Source organism: Danio rerio, chromosome 13, assembly GCF_052040795.2.
Source record: "Danio rerio strain M-AB ecotype USA chromosome 13, GRCz13ab, whole genome shotgun sequence".
NCBI lineage: Eukaryota > Metazoa > Chordata > Actinopteri > Cypriniformes > Danionidae > Danio > Danio rerio.
The window spans coordinates 24,604,254-24,624,200 of NC_141033.1; the positions used below are offsets into that span (position 1 = coordinate 24,604,254).

The window sequence follows — 19,947 nt, forward strand, 5'->3', positions numbered from 1 at the left end:
TGTCCTTTTTGAGTCAAAACTACTATGAGGTCAAAAGTCACAGACGACAAAGCCAGTGAGCAAATTGGATTGAGCTATTCTAATAGCATGGGAATTTATTGGATGTTATTCCACATTGTGCAGCCTTGATAAGAATGATTTTTTAAAATATAAATAAACAAACCTGTTGCTTATTTAATACAAACTTAACAGTTATTGCCATATTTGTAATGCTTAGCTGCTCATTGAAATACACTCTGAGCTTTTATTCTTCGCTATACAAATATATGTATATGTATTATTATTATTATTAAATTGTAATTATTGTCAATGAAGCTACCATTTATGGTTCTACACCCCATAGTTGGTATTGTTTTAAAAAATGATTCTGTTCATATTAAATACTACATGTATGCAATAACAGCATGGCCTTACAGGTTTTGCTGGCACCCCTGGATACCTCTCTCCAGAAGTCTTGAGAAAGGACCCTTATGGCAAGCCAGTTGATATCTGGGCCTGTGGTAAGGTTATAAAATATTACAGTGTTTCCATGAATGGTGTCTTTGTTCATGTGTAATGTGTTAGTCCATATATATATACACACAGATTAAAGAATTCAGCTTCTTTTGGAATAAGAGTATACAATGTATGTGTCCTGGCCAGGTGTGATCCTGTATATTCTGCTGGTGGGTTATCCTCCTTTCTGGGATGAGGACCAGCACAAACTGTATCAACAGATCAAAGCTGGAGCCTATGATGTGAGTAATCACACTCACTCTTTGCCTTAATGAGCCCTCACTGCTTTATAATCAAATGACACTGCTTTAGATCTAATCAAGCCTTTTGCCATTGAAGCAAACGCATCCTCTTCAATATGCAGGTTGACCGGTAGGATTTTTCAATGCTTGGTTTTTAAAATCATCATTATTGTGCTATTTAAAAGGTTAAACATTTTGTTTTAGAGGTCACCTACAACATGTTTGGACTAATCCAAGGTAAAAAAAAAAAAAAAACACTTAAAAAATTAAATGGATTGTTCATAGATCTTAAAGACAATTTGAAGAAGTGTTCTATATAGTATATGTATTAATTTGCTACATTCATTATTTTGTCATTGTCACATAACCTACCCCTATTAGTTGCATTGCTTGCCCCATTCATAAATTCTCTATTGTGTGGAATTCTCTTTAAGTGTTGATTGAATGCACACCTCACAATTTTACTTGAATTAGTCATCTTAGTTCTTAGTTAGTTCTTCTTGCCTACAGTTTTTCAAAAACTATGTATTTGGACATGCTACATGGCTCGCATACTTTTTTTTTTTTTTTTACATACTATGTAGTAGGGAAGTATGTTTTTTTTATATGCACCGCTATTCTCTCAAAACTTTTTTCCAAGAGTCTGATCTGCTCTGGTAGGTCAGATTGCCAGTCTGATGTGATTGGTCTACTACTTACAGTGCATGATAAAAACAAACTGCTAACCACCATCAGTGGTGGAAAGAGTACTGAAGAATCATACTCAAGGAAAAATACCATTACTTTCCCAAAAATGTAGTGCAAGTATAAAGTATTACAATGTGAACGACTCATGAGTTTACATGAAATTTGTACAGTACACTGATGTGTGAACTTAACATTCTTTAGTGCATCAGTAATTGTTTAAGGGCATTTGGTGGCTTTAGTCCTCATACAGTAAACATCCATCTTCTCATCAGTGACATGCAGTCTATAAAACCTCTCGATCAAAGCGTGTAAAGATTTTAGGCTACGTTTACACTGCAAGGCTTAGTACTCAAATCTGATTTTATTTTTTTGTATAGCTGTTCACATTGTTGTTATAAATGTGGGCAGTATTAGATTTCCAGTGTGAACAGATCATGGTCCTAAACTGACCCGCATGCGCAAATGTACAACTACGCACAACACAAAATGTCTGATTATGCACACAATGTGTATACTGTATGAAGTAAGCATGTTGTCAGATAAGGTTTAATATGATTATTGCCATTTTCACAGACAACCGTTCTGTATTTCATGAACAGTAAAGAGTTGTTTTGCTACTACTAATGTGTTTATCGCAATTTGAAACCTAAAATAAGTCTCTTGTAATTGAAAACACTGATCATTTGTGATCTATGACAAGCGTGGTGCAGGTCTCTCTCCACCGGTGTGGTGAACTCATCAAGGGTTAATGAGCAGCCGCAGACTGAACTATGAAGGCGGAGTTGGTTTATTTTCATGGTCATCATTCTTTCATATTTGGTTCTGTTATTGTTTCAATTATTTAAGTGAAATATAGCTATTTTGTGTAGGCCTATGTGTTTTATTCATTTTATGGACATATATTTATGTTAAATCTAACTGAACAATATTTTTTTAAAAGTTAATGATTGGTTGACAAGTGCCAGTTTTGTATTAAAAAACAAAGGTTTTTGGTTAAGTATTTGCCCTATGTGCTATTCTACTATGTTGCTGAGGAGTAGATGATGTTTGCAGCACAGAATGATGATGCATGTCGCTCGAAGATTGTGTAAAATTCACATGAAATCCTAAATAACCTTTCACACTGCGGTCGCATTGCAAAACATCAGATCTGTGTCTGATTTAATACTACATATGAAAACGCCAAAATCTGAAATAAAAGGATCAGATTCCATGCGGTTTGGGTTGTTTAAACTTTCAAGGCAAAAACAGATCTGAGTCACATGTGAGCAAAAAAATCAGATTTGTGCTACATTTGCCTGCAATGTGAACGTAGCCTTAGACATCTTCTTGCACATTTTAAGGCTTCCAAATGGTTTGTTGCATTTATGAAGTGCTAAAGTCTTGCGGTTGTTCAGTGTAATGCAATTTACTTTCTATGTGCTATTTGATTGGACAGGAATCACAGGACTGATTAATCTACTTTAGCCAATCCCCATAGACAAGTAAAAAAGTAGTGAGAGCAGGTTGAAGGAAAATACTGGAGTAAAAGTATCAATGCAGCAGTAAAAATGTGCTCAAGTACACATTTTTAAAACAACGTAGTAAATTAAAATTCCTGATAAAAACTACTCACAGTAATTTGAGTGTTTGTAATGTGTTACTTTCCACAACTGATTACCATACTTGAATTTCAGAATTTGCAGCAATATGAACAGGTAGTTTTACTGTAAATTATTGCAGGGTTTCTTTAATGACCTTAAATTTTTTTTAAATAAATTCATATAATGTATAATTTCTCAATCATATGTTTAGCTAGTACCTGAAGACATTGGTGCATGAATTTTCAAAAAAAAAAAAACTTCTTTCTCCAGGCCAAATCCTGCAACTTCATTTTTTTTACTGTCCACATACCTGATCAAATTAAAGCAGGCATTTACAAAACAGGCATGTTGAACAAAAGGCCTGTTTTTTTTTTTTTTTTTTTTTTTTTTTAAAGTGCTTGTAACCCACTTTAAACGGTGCTCAACTCAGTCAGGAGTAGAAAGTGAAAGCCCTTTTATTAGACCTGTCTTTCATTGCCTATCAACATGTTGACAGATGCTTTCACGGTCGTCCCTATACAGAGATTTCAGTGCCACCACATCGACCCAGAGTGTCGAGCCCAGATTGAAGCCTTTGTTAATATTTAATTGGTTGGGATAGAGAGCTGAAGTACTCAATAATAAATGATGACGGCCCCCTCCTCTAGAGCTCAGCAGAGAAACATATAGCCAAGGAGTCTTCATCTTCACCATCATCTCAATGAACCCCAGGAGATCACCAGTTTAGAGTGGGATATTTCCCATTAACGGTACTCATTATACAGAGAATAAAGTAAGACAAGTTGGTCACTCCATATCTGAAATGTCTACAATATATCACTAACTCAGTCAAGAGTCCCAAAAAGCTTGATGTCAAAGGAAGACAAGTGGACCAGAGGACAGGATAATGATAATTTAGTCAGCAGCTAGCTCTCTGCAACTTTCACATGGTCACCCACTGAAGCTAAACAGGGCTGCGCCCAGTCAGTAGGTAGATGGGAGACCACATGGGAAAGCTTGGTTGCTGCTGGAAGTGGTGTTGATAAGACCAGCAGGCAGCGCTCAACCTGCGGTCTGTGTGGGTCCTAACACCCTAGTATAGTGAAGGGCACTCTATACTGCTCAGTGAGTGTCATCTTTCGGATGAGACATTAAACCGAGCTTCTGACTCTGTGGTTGGTAAAAATCCCAGTATGTTCTTCAAAAAAAGTAGGGGTTTATCCCCGTATCCTGGCCAAATGTGCCTAATCATGGCCTCCTAATCATCCCCATATCATAATTGGCTTCATCATTCTGTGTCCTCTCCACCAATCTGCTGGTGTGTGGTGTGCGGTCTGGCGCAATATGGCTGCTATCATGTTATTCAGGTGGATGCTGCACACTAGTGGTGGATGAGGAGATTCCCCACTTTGACTGTCCAGAAAAGCACTATATAAATACAAGGAGTTATTATTATTATTAATGAGGAGCCTCTGAGAGGCCAATCAGTTTAGCTCTACAGCTGGAATTATATGTCAGTTTATTTGTTTTGGCCTCAATGTCTCAACGTAGACACGGATAACTAGTCCAAGGGTTCGCTTAAGTGTTAAAAGTTAAAGTCAGCGTGTAAAGTCAGTTAAAAATGGCAGCTGAAGTTTCATAGTTTGGGTAAAGCTATAATACAGAAGGAATGCATCTCCAGCAACATGTGATTCTTGATCCCTGTGTTGTTTGCCTATCAAACAGCAATTTTTATGCAGGACAATAAGACCCATCACACAGCAAGATGGGTAATGATGAAGTGGCCAGAACAGTGTTTGAAAATATTAGTAAAATTTGTTTGTTTGTTTGTTTGTTTGTGTGTGTGTGTGTGTGTGTGTGTGTGTGTGTGTGTGTGTGTGTGCGTGCGTGCGTGCGTGCGTGCGTGCGTGCGTGCGTGCGTGCGTGCGTGCGTGCGTGCGTGCGTGCGTGCGTGCGTGCGTGTGTAGCTAAATTCCTTAGCAAATTTTGAAAATTGAAGATTCCTTTAGTTCTGAAAATGCAAGAGTCTATAAAATGTTCTCTAATTTTATCCTCCACTTTACTGTGGATGTCTGTCAGTGCTGCTGTTTGCAAACAGCATGATCAGGATATAGATTCTCACTAATTTGATTTCATTTGGGCTTTCAAAATGCCTTTTAGTACCTCTTGGCTTTCTAAGTGCATGGAAGTAAAGCATGTTTGCAATGTTTGTTGCATAGCGGCAAAGTCCATTTGAAGAAGTGCTGCAGTGTCGAAAAAATGTAATTACGATGGGCAGTTTTGGTTTCAGCATTTTGAGCCATCCAGGTGGAAAATACCTCTCTTCATTGCTTTAGCTACTTTATCCTAATCTGATTAACATCCATTACCGACCATGGAAGCCATTGATCTGTGTGTTTGCCTTGTATACATCTGAGCTCTCTCTTTCAGTAAAAGACCAGTAAAATTCTTTTCTAATGCAATAGTCTAATGGTCCAAAGAATATCTCACAGTCTCATGTTCAGTGTTGCACATCTACTTATTAGTAGGCCTACACGGAATCGGCGTGCACAGAAATCTGCAGATTTCCACAGATTTTTAGCCCATCAGGGAGTCTATGTATTTACTTGTGTAAATGTGTGTAAATTAATATTAATTCAGATTTTAAATTCATTTTACTAATATTATTGTGATATAATAATAGTAATGTTAAAATGTTCATATGATTTACAGTTTGTAAAGTAATTTTTTAAGTCTTTTAGTAGATATATTATATGACACGCTTTTTTTACTAAATGAGTTGATCTAATTGAATTTTGTATTGTAAACGTGAAATAAAAAAAAAAGTATTATTATTTACTTCATATACAGTTGAAGTCAGAATTATTAGCCCCTTTCAAATTTTTTCTTTTCTTTTTTAATATTTTCCAAATGATGTTTAACAGAGCAAGGAAATGTTCACAGTATGTCTGATAAAATATTTTCTTCAGGAAAAAGTCTTATTTGTTTTATTTTGGCTAGAATAAAAGCAGTTTTAAATTTTTTAAACACCATTTCAGTGACAAAATTATTGGCCCCATTTAGCTATATTTTCTCGATAGTCTACTGAACAAACCATCGTTATACAATAACTTGCCTAATTAGCCTAACCTACCTAGTTAACCTAATTAACCTAGTTAAGCCTTTAAATGTCACTTTAAGCTGTATAGAAGTGTCTTGACTAATATCTAGTAAAATGTTATTTACTGTCATCTTGACAAAGAGAAAAAAAATTCATTATTAGAAATGAGTTATTAAAACTATTAAGTTTAGAAATGTGTTGAAAAAAATCTGCTCTCCGTAAAACAGAAATTGGGGAAAAATAAACGAGCAATCTAATAATTCAAGGGGGCTAATAATTCTGACTTTATTCAGATTCTTCAGATTTTTTTTTTTACAAAATTCTCTGCAGAAATGGCAAAAAATGTCCACAGATTCTGTCTGGCCTGACTTTTTAATGAGCTGGACATATATAGTTCACTTCAATTCATGCTTGTTTTATTGTGCCTTTCGCAAAGGCAGCTGTAAGGAAAATTAATGTGTAAATGTGTGTATTTGGGCACAAAATCTGTTTACTTATGGTAAAATACACCAATAATGGTAAATATACCTCTTGTGCTTATGTCAACTACTATTTTGTCACTAACAACCAATGGATACTTTTTGGTGTATTGAAGGCATTGTATGTCATGTCAGCAAAATGGTGTACCACTTGTGTGCTTTTGCTGGTTCAGTTGAAGTGAGCTGCGGTGCAAACCAATATTCATGAATGCACAGTCTTGCACAAAGACTAATGACCAAGGTCAGCATTTTCACTAAAAAAACATAAATTTTTTCACCAATTTGACCAATATGGCATGTCAAATGGGACTATTCTGTATAACTTGAAACTTTATGTATCTTTGGCATTTAACAGAAATACTGCATAATCTTGAGTACTTTTCACTCTTTTTTTAATCAAAACTTTTGTTGTATTTCAACATCCTGTTAATTCCCAGGTCTGAACAAAACTCAGTCATCATTCATCTCTCTTGTCTTTTCATGTTTTAGTTTCCCTCTCCAGAGTGGGACACTGTTACTCCAGAGGCCAAAAACCTCATCAACCAGATGCTGACCATCAACCCAGCAAAGAGGATCACGGCTGACCAGGCACTCAAGCATCCTTGGGTCTGCGTAAGTAGCCTGAACCTCAAGTGATTTTCAATGCATCTTTCAAAGCTGGTTTATATCGTGTCACCCTGAGTTACTTGAAGCAACTGGCGTAATGTCGTAGAGCTTACATCTGTAATGAAATACGCATCTGCTAGCCTGTTTGACTGATGAAAAATATTAAATGAGGCTTTATAGCCAATTTGTATTATTTACAGTCTGTTATAGCATTTCTAAGTAAAGATTTGTCCTGAAGACTGTGATGTCTCTCTCCCACTTAGCAACGCTCCACCGTCGCCTCCATGATGCATCGTCAAGAAACCGTTGAGTGTCTGCGCAAGTTCAACGCCCGCAGAAAACTGAAGGTCTGATTCATTCATTAGTAACACAACAAGGCTCAATTTGTTAACATAAGTGTAAGCAGTAGCTCAGTGCTTTTCTGTCTTTTAGACGCCACGGGCTCTCAAGTATGATCATCCTCATGCAAGGGACCTGATCTTAAAACATAATAAAGACCCAATTTATTTTATTTAAAAATCTATAAGTGTCTGAAATGTTGATAATATATAGTTTCTAAGTTACATTATTACATTTTCTACTCATATTAATGATGTATTTATTCATTTACTCTGTTTATTGTTATTCTACGTCTCGGTAGGATTGCTAAACTAGTGTTTGTTTGTCCTACAGGGAGCCATTTTGACCACTATGCTGGTGTCCAGGAACTTCTCAGGTAAATGCCCTGTCATCTAAATTCTCATTAAGACTTGTGCTCATACATTGAGGAATCAGTATTTTGTTTATGTAGTTTCTTTCCAAACTTGGATTTTATGATCTGGTCCCACTTTCCTGACTGCCTAGAGGCAGTTGGACTTTGCTTTTGGTTGATTTGTTAGGAAACAAATTGGGTAAGTTTGTCTGTGATCCTGGAGAGGCTGAGCTTCTGCTTTGAGTCAGCCTCTCCAAAACGACATGCTCTTTTGTTCAATAGTGGGTCGGCAGCACACCAGCCCAGCCACCCCCACCACCAGCACCGCTGCACTGGCACAGGAAGGTATGTGAGATGGGCACTAGGGGGCTATTGCCCACTTTCAGCCTGAGCATGTGACCAAGGGGGGCCTGCTATAACCCATGCCAACTCACAGGCACTGAAACTCTTCTGAGAGACCGTTCAGAGAATACAAAACACGCTCCAGGGTTTGGGTTCGTTGACTGAATTCTAAATATTTCAATTCTGATATAATGCTGTAGAAAATACTAAACTTCAACTGATTGGCAAGTAAAATAAGATAAATTCAGTCACTCCTAACCCTGAGATGCATTCGTATCCTTTTTATGCTTTGTTGCTTTTGACCAAAGTCGATAAAAGCACACTTTTTCTTTGCCTTCGTCTTTGAACTAAGTGCTGTGAACTTGTCAGAAGATGTTTTGTGCCATTGCCAGCAGGTTGGGATGGTAAGAAGAGTATAACAAAAAATGTATTATGCCTTCCAAGTGTGGAAACATAATGCATTATGGGTTTGCGCTCTTGGTGATGGTCCAGGGATGCTCTGGTGGAGGTATTTTGACCCGAGCCACTTCAAGAAACTGTTACATTTGTTCTTCTGATCTGCTTTAAAACAATTGGTCTGAGATCACCTGAATTTTGACAAGACTATGAATGTGGCATCAAAAGCAGCAGTGTTTGTTTTGGCTAATGCCTAATAATTAGGGAGACAACCTGCCGCAAAAACAAAGTGAAATTTATAATGTGTTTATTAATTGTACTTTCATACTTGGTTAATTTATTTTTCAATACTAAATGAAGTATTGCATTATTTACAAACCAGTTATTTAAGAGTGGTTAGTTGCTTATTTTGATCGTTCAGAATGAGTAAGAAAATAATTAATAAACTTTTCATATTAACATTTATAATTCTTATTATTCAGGCATATACTAATAATTAAAGTGTATGTTAATAGATGCATTACTAACTCAACTTCATCCAGTCTTGTGACCTTATCTAAAGTGAGGACTATTTATGCGTTATAAATCCTTAATAAATGACAATTAAAGGCTCAGTTAAATTCTAAACAAGAAAAAAGGAACATCAATGACATTATTCATTTCTATTCATTTGAAGATACACAAATTAAACTGTGGTCCATTGAGTATTAGTAGACTGCCTGCTTAATATCTGTTGATACTGATCCTTCAACAGACATTTAAATGACTATAGACCTTTTTCTTAGAGCGCAAAATGACCCATTATGCTATGCGCTGAGCTAACAGCTGACAGGCAAGGGAAACACACACACACACACACACACACACACACACACACACACACACACACACACACACACACACACTGTATTTCTGACAGCAGACACGTGAACTAGGAGAATGTTTTTCTCTCGCGCTTTTCTCTCAACGTCTTTAACACACCTTTCAAAGTTGTTAGTCACAAAAACACTCCGTAATCTACTCAAAACGCTATTAAAACCCATTTTCAGAGTGCAAATTACCAGTTGTAAATGCTGTAAACGGAAGTTCTAAACATTTTACCGGAAGACGCTGGTCACTATGGCGCCCTCCATGCAGCAGCTAAGAAAATGGTCTATAAGAGATGGCAATTACATGTCAACTTACACTAACCACAACCCTAACAGTCTAGTTAAAACCAGTGAGAATTAGTTGGCATTTAGATGCTTAAATTCAACAAACGGACCATTAAAATAAAGTGTGACCAGTACTTCAAAAGAAAAATAAATCTTTAACTTCATTTAAAATAAAATTACTGTACAGTTTTAGCATTGCGTCCTATTATATTGTTAAATTATTATATTGTTGTTGTTTTATCCAATTTTATGTTGTATTTTGACACTCTTGTTATTCAGCTCTTTTACCCTTTAGATAAGATTGCGAAGATTATTAATCATTTGATATTGCGCCTTTAATTGTCATTTATAAGGGATTTATAAAGCATAAATAGGCCTCACTTTAGATCAGGTCACAAAACTGCATGAAGTTGAGTTAATAAAGCATTAATTAACATGCATAGTAACCATTACTATATGCCTGAATAATAAGATATATAAACGTTGATTTCAATAGTTAATAATCATTTTTGAACTCATTCTGAAGGATCTTTAAAAAAAACAACTACTCTTAATTACAAATAGTTTGTAAATAATGCAATACTTAATTTAGTCATGAAAAATTAACCAGTCACAAATTATGAAAATACAATTATTAAGCACTTTATAAATGTGGTTGTATGTCAAGAATAGAAACTGCTTACTAACATCTGTTAATGTAGAGTTAATGCTTAAAAAATAATTAATTTTCTAGATACCAATGCTTAATAAATGATTCATAGTGTGTAGTTATTATAAAGTGTTACCGCATAAAGTATATGAGCTATAAAGAAGGACCATTAACTTAGATTAGCTAACATTTCCTTGTGTAAATTAACCAAACAAAGAAGAAATTGCAAGGTGATCTACTGGTGTAAAACATCAACACTGGTTCACTGGAAATACATGCTTCAGCCTACATTTTGCAAAGACTTGCTTAGACATACGTTTGACTTTTTTAGTTAAAAAAAAAACGTTTTTGACATTTTTTAGTTAAAATAATACTCTGGAGCAGTGTGATACCAAAAGCTTTTGTTCATTTTTGCTGGGTCAGTTGGCTTTTCTGTGTGGAGTTTGCATGGTGTCCTTGTGTTTCCTTTGGGTGCTCCGGTTTCCCCCCACAGTCCAAAGACATGTGATATAGGTCAACTGAATAAGCTAAATTGGCTGTAGTGTATGTGTGTGAATACAAGAGTGCATGGGTGTTTCCCAGTGTTGGGTTGCAGCTGAAAAAGCATCTGCTGTGTAAAACATAACTTGAATAAGTTGGTGGTTCATTCCGCTGTGGTGACCCCTGATTAATAAAGAGACTAAGCCGAAAAGAAAATGAATTAAAATTATAGACAGCGCCCTCTAGTGTATTTGTCATTTGTAATGAAATGTACCTGGAGCAGCGTCTTTTACATTACGCAAAAAATGTAAGCTGAGGTACATATTTCCAATGAGCCTGGGCTGGAAAACCCCCATAGTCATCTTGTTTAACGTTGATGGTTTCTTAAGGTGGCCCGTTCTCCTTGTATACCTCACAGTTCAAAGTCAGGTCGGCTTTTGGTCAGACAACTGCACTGGTATGTGGCCAATGCTTACATGCATTTGCCTTTAGTAAGAATGAATGTCTACATGTTTGTATTAGCATGCTCTCAAGGAAAGGCTTATTGAGAAGAACTACTATAATCTTCACAGCGGGGACTGCTGTGGCGTCCTTCAATACCACATTTCAGCATGTTTTCTGGTGTCTTTATGCATGGAGAACACGAAGCAAGAGGATCTACATGTCTTCTTTGTCTTGCGTTTGTTTGTTTCTTGGCCTTCTCTTTATATACGTCCTAATGAAAGTGGCATGTCTGTGAATGCTCTGCCCAGTGCTTCTGTTGCTTTATAATGATGCTAAATAAACCATTTATTCAAGCCCTATAAGTACATACTTTTATGATAGAATCAGCTGTTGACAACGACATCAGCCAGCTCATTTATTTAGATGGTTTTTGACTATTTTCAGAACATTAGACGAATATTGGTTGTTTATTATTAATACAATTATTATTAATATTCTCCACTTTTGACTAGATTTTATTTCAGAAAATGGATGTGTCAGTACAATACATCAATAACAGTAACATTTTAAAAGTCTCTTATGCTAACAAATGCTCTTTCACACAGTAAAAATATGTGGAAAATTTCCAGAACGACTTTACTGGTTGATTCAAAAAGCACTGGAGAGGACGTTATGGATTTTTTCCGGAAAATACCATTCACACATTCATTCCAAAATACCAGTAAATTCTGACATCATTAACCAGAAATTATCTCTAAAAGGCAACGCTTGTATTTGTAAACATTTGACTACATTACAAGTTTTGTGGATGGATAAGTATTGTGAACAACTTCAATGAAAACATAGAGGAACACTTTCACATGTCGAGATGTACATAATATGTGTGTGCTGGCGCTTACCGGCTGCTTCAAGTGCACACGCGTCAAGCAACTAAAGGAAGCAGTTCTTGAAGGTAAACAAACAACGGCTTATCGCAAGCATTTTATCGATCATCTTTTACACACTTGGCATTAAGAAGGAACATAAAAACGTTATCTGACTAAAATCTAGCAGCTAAATGTAATTGAACTACACTGTTTCAATTCACTATAGTCTTCTATGTGAAGCTGCTTTGACACAATCTACATTGTAAAAGCGCTATACAAATAAAGATGAATTGAATTGAAAAAAAAATGTGTCTGGAAAAATAATTAAAGGCTTTTATCTTCATAAACAGCGCGGATGTGAATGTGTCTGAATGTTCTGATTGGCTGGAGTTCATGTCTCAATTGTAGACATGAACGAACTCTTGCAATTTTCCTTCTTTGTTCTCACAGCGCAGCATTCCGTTAAATTACCGGTAATGTTACAACTACACTTTCTGGAAAATTGCAGGAACAAATGTACGGTATTTTCAAAAAAGGGCCTGTTCACACATACAGTACAGACCTTTTATTACCGGCAATTTTCCGGAAAGGTCTGTATGTGTAAAAGGGACTATTGGCTGTGCTGATTTGATTTAAAAATGTAAATAAAGCATTAATGTGTTTTTGTAATGTTCATTTAGTGGTGAAAAAACATTTACTTTGAAATATTTTTTATAAATGTACTTGTAAATTTATATATATATATATATATATATATATATATATATATATATATATATAAATATATATATATATATATATATATATATATATATATATATATATATATATGTATATTTATATATATATATATATATATATATATATATATATATATATATATATTTATATATATATATATATATTTATATATATATATATATATTTATATATATATATATATATATATATATATATATATATATATATATATATATATATATATTATATTTTAGAATTATAAACGTTGAAAACAGTTGTGCTGCTTTATATTTTTGTGAGAAATTAAACACAAAGAACAATTTATTTGAGAAAAAAAGAAAAGATTATGAACATCTTTACTGTCGGTTTTGGTTAATTCCATCTATTCCGCCAATAGCATCGACTACTTAAAAAAAAAAAAAAAACTTTAATTACTCCATCGCTAATCTCTTCAGCTCATGCTAAAGTAGTTTTTGATTCATTTCACACCATCAACAAGTGCAGCGCGCAAACTCATTTGACCCCATTACACAAGTTTAATTAGGAGACAGTTTAATTAGAGCACATCAGCTGAACAGGTCAGAAAAAAAGGACTCGTGGTCTGAGCACTCTCATGAATCAGCAGTTCAGCCGGAGTGAATGAAGCAGGAATAGCAGGCTGTGCTTTGTCAGATCTGCATGGAGTCGTGTGCAGGAGAGATGATGACAGCAGGCCACGCAGGAGATGCCTCTGCACAGCATGGACCCAGCATGAACAAAAAATTCTCCAGTTATGCTTTGATTTGCTTGATTGTTTTGTTTGCCACAGCTGTTTTTCTTTTGAATAATCTTTTGATTGATTTATCTTACCTCTTTCCCTTTTTGCATTCTTTCCTACCTCTATCTACCTTTGAAGGTAAGGGACTTTGAGGATGGTGTTTAAAAAGTCTAGTCATGTCCATTGTGTTTTCATCATTTCTGTTTTGATTGTTTGGATTTGTTTTCAATCCACGTTTCTAAGAATACAGCATGAGATGCACTCCTAAAATGGGTTTCATATCAGACTGTGGTGGTCTTTCACATTTCTTGGTGAAGAGAATCTTCTAGCCATTTTATATGGTACCAGGGCTTTGGTGTGTGTTAGTTTTGTGGGTCTGGGTGGCATTTTCACTCCCTGTCATGTGACTTGTTTCTACCAGTATTTATTGATCACTTTATATTATTTGTTAATATTTTCATTAGCATATTTTTAATATATATATATATATATATATATATATATATATATATATATATATATATATATATTATATTTATTATTATTATTATGATCATCAAATTATTATTGAATTAAGGTATCCGGCTAACAAAATGCATTTAGCAGCTAACGTAACTATTAAATAATTAATTTAATAAAAATGTATTGTTGATATAACTTAAAACATTAGTTGGTGTTTAAATTTTATTGCGTAATTGAGAATCATGATTGTTGATCGTGTTATTTTTAAGAAAACAACTTTTACATGTGTTTTGTTGTTTTTATTAGTGTCTATATTTATCAATCATTCGGTTTTATTATTTCAATTTAAAATTATAAAATTTTTTATTAATAACATTTCTAGGTTTGTCTTTTGTATTGTTTTAGTTTACGTTGATCATTAATTTTGCCTTTATTTCAATTACACAAAACAATTTCTAGCTTTAGTTACTAACAGGGCTTGACATTAACACCTGCCAGCCTGCCAAATGCGGGTAGATTTTGGCTGTGGCAGGTTAGACAGATACTCCCATTAGCCATTTTGGCTGGTTGAAAATAATTTTTTTAATGGCAGTTTTCCTAAAAGCAGGATTTGACACTAAGGATGGCCCAATATGCATGCAAATGCTATCTTAAAATAAAGCTGCAGCACGACTGACAAAAATAGGAACAAAAGAAAGCAGGTAAATACAAATTAGTCAATATCACTTGCGCGCACAGGTGATGTGATGCACGCATGTTTAAAAAGTGTGCGCAAAGCAGCTGTACCAATACCAGTTGCCACTTTCGCTTTAACCATTCTTTGAACAGATTATTATTTTCCTATACGTTTGCTTCTTATTTTAGATGCATGGCAACATTTTTATTTTATGTTGATTTTTTATTATTTTTTTTAAAGAAAAAAATTTGTTGAATGAAAAGTGCACATATACAGCTATATTAACACATTATTTAAGAATTGTGGCTAATAATAAAATAATTATTTATTTTTAGTGTGGTCAAAGAAAATTGTGATAAAATTTGAGAAAATAAATCTTTAGTGTTGAGCCCTTAAAAGTCATGTGGATTAAAACTAATTGCAATGTGACGCTATGAAACCATAACCCATTTGCTCATGCTCATTGAGCAAGCTCATACACAACACAAAAAAGTGAAATGAATGAGGAGGCATGTGGAAATAACACAAAATCTAAATCAAGTAATTTTAGAATGCCAGCGTCAAATTTTATGCATGTAAAATATATTTTCCCAACAACAAAATTGTGACCAGAAAAAAATGGCAAGTGGCTATTTAAGTTGGAAAACTACTAGCCACAGTGGCTGGTGATCAAAAAAGTTAACGTCAAGCCCTGGTTACAAAAACAACAAGCAAATGTTTTTAGATCAACTGCTTAAATGATTGTGTTTTATCTTCTCTCATGTTTTAGCATGCAAAAGCTTACTGAACAAAAAGTCTGATGGCGTGAAGGTAAGCCCCATGTTTAAACCTCTTCCTCATTGGCATCATAAAATATAATAGGTTTCTGTATCATAAACAAATGCACAATCTTTCCTTGTTTTTACATTTGAAATATTTGTTTGTGTAATATTTATTTTCCTCCTTTTTAAGGACATTATAAGCAGAACTGACAGTCAGTGTAACCAGCAAATGGTTTGCAGCTGCTTACAATCATACAACGTGATCTTCAATCATATAACTAATAACACCTTCTGCATATGGAAATTGATCATCTTTAGTCTTGAATTGCAGTAAAATGTGTTGAAGCAGAACAACTAACTCAACCCTGGGCCGTCTCTGTGCATGCAGTGAATTGCCGGCATTACACCAAAACAAAGACAAACTCTTATCAATAAATCAAACAGCAGTTTTTAACAGCTTTCAACAGATTCTCTTGTCACTTCCAACTTGGCTTTGCAACTTCTTATGGATGTTTATTTTTTACCTCTCTCTTTCTTCTCTGTGGGATCTAACTAGCAGCTTGATTTTTTTTCTGTGTTCACTGGCCTGTTTTCTATGCTTCCCTGTTTTTGCCCTCCTCTGTTTCACCCTGTTCAGAAAAGGAAGTCAAGCTCCAGTGTTTATTTGATGGTGAGATCTGTTCCGTGTCTCTCCCCTTTTCCTGACTCTCCCTCAACACTTTCTCGCTCTCTCTCTCTCTTTGTTTTTTTTTTTTTCTTGGTTGAGATGCTCGAGAGTTTGTTTGGGTCTTTTTTGTCTCGTCGCAGGGTTTTGTGAGTAATGAGATCATCAATCATCCACAGAGTCATGTTCACCAGTTCAACTCTGGTTTATTACATACACACGCTTGTAAGCCCATTCCTCTCGCATTACCATCACATCTCGGTGCTTTCTTTGTCAGCCAGAACAGGGTTTTGTTTTTTTCTCCTTGACCGAAGCTTGATCTGTCTTCAGGAAGCCCTTGATACACTGTTAGCTTCCTCCAGCTTTCATAGGCCTTTAGAGTTAGTGGCATGTAAACCAGGGCTGAAGATTGCTCACAGTAGACAGTGAGTTCTCGTCAGTGTTGGGGAAAGTTACTTTAGAAAGTAATGCATTACAATATTGAGTTACTCCCCCAAAAAATAACTAGTTGCATTACTTGATTACTCTTGTGGTAAGTAATGCGTTACGTTACCTTTGAGTTACTTTTGCTTTACTTTTTCTGACCTGGCTGAGGCTTGATCTCTTTGTTTTTTTCTGTTTTCTTCTTTAGTTTTTTTTAAATAGAGGTGCTCTGCAATTCACAACACACTATATATCCTTCATCTACATTTACCTTAAAAAAAAACACATTAAAATATTATATATATATATATATATATATATATATATATATATATATATATATATATATATATATATATATATATATATATACTGTATATATATTGTAATATAATGTTATCTGAGAACCTCCTGTCCCCAGAGCTATACATGCCATATATACAAACTTTTGAAAGTTTGAAGCAATGCGTTTGCTACTTTTGTACTATTTTTCCTAAGTAAAATCAGTTCATTGAGACAATCCGCTTTTCCTTTTCATCAATGCATTCAAAATAATGAACACATTCTCTCACTGACTGTGTGATTCCTTGTGACTACTTTAATTTTAATTCAATTTATTTTGAAAAAGCTGATGATTAAAATCGCGTTACATTTTCAATAAAGTAACTCAAATAGTATTACTTTTTTTCAAAGTAATCCATTACTTTACTCATTACTGTAGCTCAGGTTACTTGTAATGTGTTTCCCCCAACACTGGTTCTCATAACCCCAATATCAAAATAAATGGGGTATTTCTGGCCAATCTCATGAGGAAAATGTGACTATTGACAGAAAAGTTCTAGTTCAAATGAAGTGACATGATTTAATTCATAAGAAAATGTACGATTTTTATAAGGAGGCGTTCCCCAAACCTCACCCCTCATTGGGGGATCAGCAAATCAAACTGAAATGTGTTAAAGAGATTGTAAAAATAAAGATGAATTAACCACTACATCGAAAAGTTCTGAATTGCCTTGAGATTGCGTTAGATATTTTTGTAAAATGCTGTGAAATCATTCATTACTTTGTACTTTTGTTAATTTAAAAAAATGTTGATTGATTTTATTGCATTTTATGATAGGATTTGGGTATTGGGGTTGTGCTTGGTGCTCTTGGGTAGGGAAGAGAGTATTGAAATGCTTTTGGAGCAGACTATGTTAAAGACACAGACAAACTGGCTTTCCCTCACAGAACTCCCTTTTCCCACAGTCCATAGTGCACCAGGCCATATCTGTTGCCATGGTAATAGCTGCAGTGCCTGTGTCCTAAGAACAAGTGAAGAGCCCCTTGTTTCGATAATGAAAATATCAAATGTAGCCTACTCTTCTTTTTTTAAAACCCCATTTTTTTAACTACCCTTGAACTTCCTTATTTTTTAATCGAAAGTAAATGGCAGCAGCAGGTGGATATGGTGGTGATTTCAGTTTTTTTTTAATATCTAACAAGCACTCTTCAGACTTCTATGCATAAATCCACATTTCTCATGTCTTGAGTTTCTCCATCAGGTTCAGACATAATTTATGCGCATATTTACTTTAGTTTTACCACTTTTTGGCTGTCATGCTCCCTCTTGTCAAAGTTTTTTAGTATGTAATTCCTGTATGAAGTTTAACAGTTTTTTTAATGATAATGTTTTAGGAGTTTTTCACCTTTTATTGGGATAGGATAGTGGAGGTTACAGACAAGAAAGCATTTGGAGTAGAGAGAGGGGAAGCATCGGCATGGTGCTATATGTCGGCGCACTTAACCAGTTGACAAGTTATACAATTTAAAAGCTTTTTTTTTCTCGCGACGCTTAATGTCGTATTCAGCGACTGTTATTAGCTGTATGTTTGTTACACACATATTTTTTCTTTTGCTTTTGTTGAACAGGATGAGCAATTCTTGGGTGCTTTTTTGCTTCCGTTTGTTCGCTCAGAGTTTGTTACCCTTTTTAAATCTTTCTCTATGGATTCTTGAACATTTTCCCTCTCTTCCGTCTTTCCTATAGTCAGTCTTTGTTCTTTTTTTAATCTTAAGTAACCCTGCTGCATTGATTCACCGAGTCAGAGGTCTAAGCTTAAACTCCTCTCGCTCCAGCTTTTCACTGCATGCACTAGTGGACTATCAGGGTCTTGTAGCTCCTGACGGTAACTCAGGGCTCTAGTCTGACTGTGCCAACAAGCATATTCTAATATTTCTGAAAATCTTAAATTCTGTAGTCTTAAAACATTTCTTTGATTTTAATTATGTTTTTTGGCACTGGAGGATGTGTTCAATCTATGTTTTTGGATTTATTGATATGTAGAAACTGTTAAATGATTTTTAAAAACCTGTTATACTGAATTTGTTGTTGTAGTAGCATTAAAAAAAGAAAAAAACTTTTGCATATCTTTGGATTTTTAAAACGCTCCAAAACCACACTGCCAATTGATATACAGTAGTACACTCATTGGCCACTTTATTAGGTACACCTATCCAACTGCTCGTTAATGCAGATTTGTAATCAGCCAATCACATGGCAGCAACTCAATGCATTTAGGCATGTAGACATGGTCAAGACGATCTGCGGCAGTTCAAATCGAGCATCAGAGCATCGAGCATGGATCCATCCTGCCTTGTATCAATGGATCAGGCTGCTGGTGGTGGTGTAATGGTGGTGTAACTCTTTGGACCCATTAGTACCAATTGAGCATCGTGTCAACGCCAACAGCCTACCTGAGTATCAGAGTATTGTTGCTGACCATATCCATCCCTTTATGACCTTCTGATGGCTACTTCCGTGCCATGTCAGCGCGAATCATCTCAGACTGGTTTCTTGAACATTACAATGATTTTACTGTACTCAAATGGCCTCTACAGTCACCAGATATCAATCCAATAGAGCACATTTGGCATGTGGAAAAAAGTGAGAGTCACATCTTGATGTGCAGCCGACAAACCTGCAGCCACTGCATGAAGATAACATGTCTGTATGGACCAAAATCTCTAGGGAATATTTCCAGTACCTTGTTGAATCTATGCCATGAAGAATTAAGGCAGTTCTGAAGGCAAAAGGTGATCCAACCCAGTACTAACATGGTGTACCTAATAAAGTGGCCGGTGAGTGTATAGCAATAAAGAATATGATTGCGAGACCTACTGGCTTTTTAAGCAAAGCCCAGTGCTTTAATTGTTTCTAATCTAGTTTTTGTGTTTTCATTTTGTGGGCTCCGCACTATTAGTAGTTTGTAAAATTAGTGTATGTCTCAA

At 35.2% G+C, this 19,947-nt stretch overlaps 1 protein-coding gene across 50 annotated transcripts in view; it reads left to right on the forward strand.

Annotated features, from left to right (window-relative positions):
• camk2g2 (calcium/calmodulin-dependent protein kinase (CaM kinase) II gamma 2) overlaps positions 1 to 19,947 on the forward strand; it is a 118,037-nt gene that overhangs the window by 76,386 nt on the left and 21,704 nt on the right. For 22 of the 50 annotated variants that reach the window (XM_087279278.1, XM_087279292.1, XM_087279289.1 and 19 more), the window contains exons 8-14: positions 417 to 500; positions 643 to 737; positions 7,055 to 7,177; positions 7,435 to 7,518; positions 7,844 to 7,886; positions 8,145 to 8,207; positions 15,599 to 15,639. In XM_087279278.1, the coding sequence (XP_087135404.1) occupies positions 417 to 500; positions 643 to 737; positions 7,055 to 7,177; positions 7,435 to 7,518; positions 7,844 to 7,886; positions 8,145 to 8,207; positions 15,599 to 15,639 (533 nt within the window). Of the gene's footprint in view, positions 1 to 416; positions 501 to 642; positions 738 to 7,054; positions 7,178 to 7,434; positions 7,519 to 7,843; positions 7,887 to 8,144; positions 8,208 to 15,598; positions 15,640 to 16,227; positions 16,261 to 19,947 lie in introns of all 50 variants that reach the window. The other 28 variants (XM_087279282.1, XM_087279302.1, XM_087279317.1 and 25 more) reach the window with 3 other exon arrangements.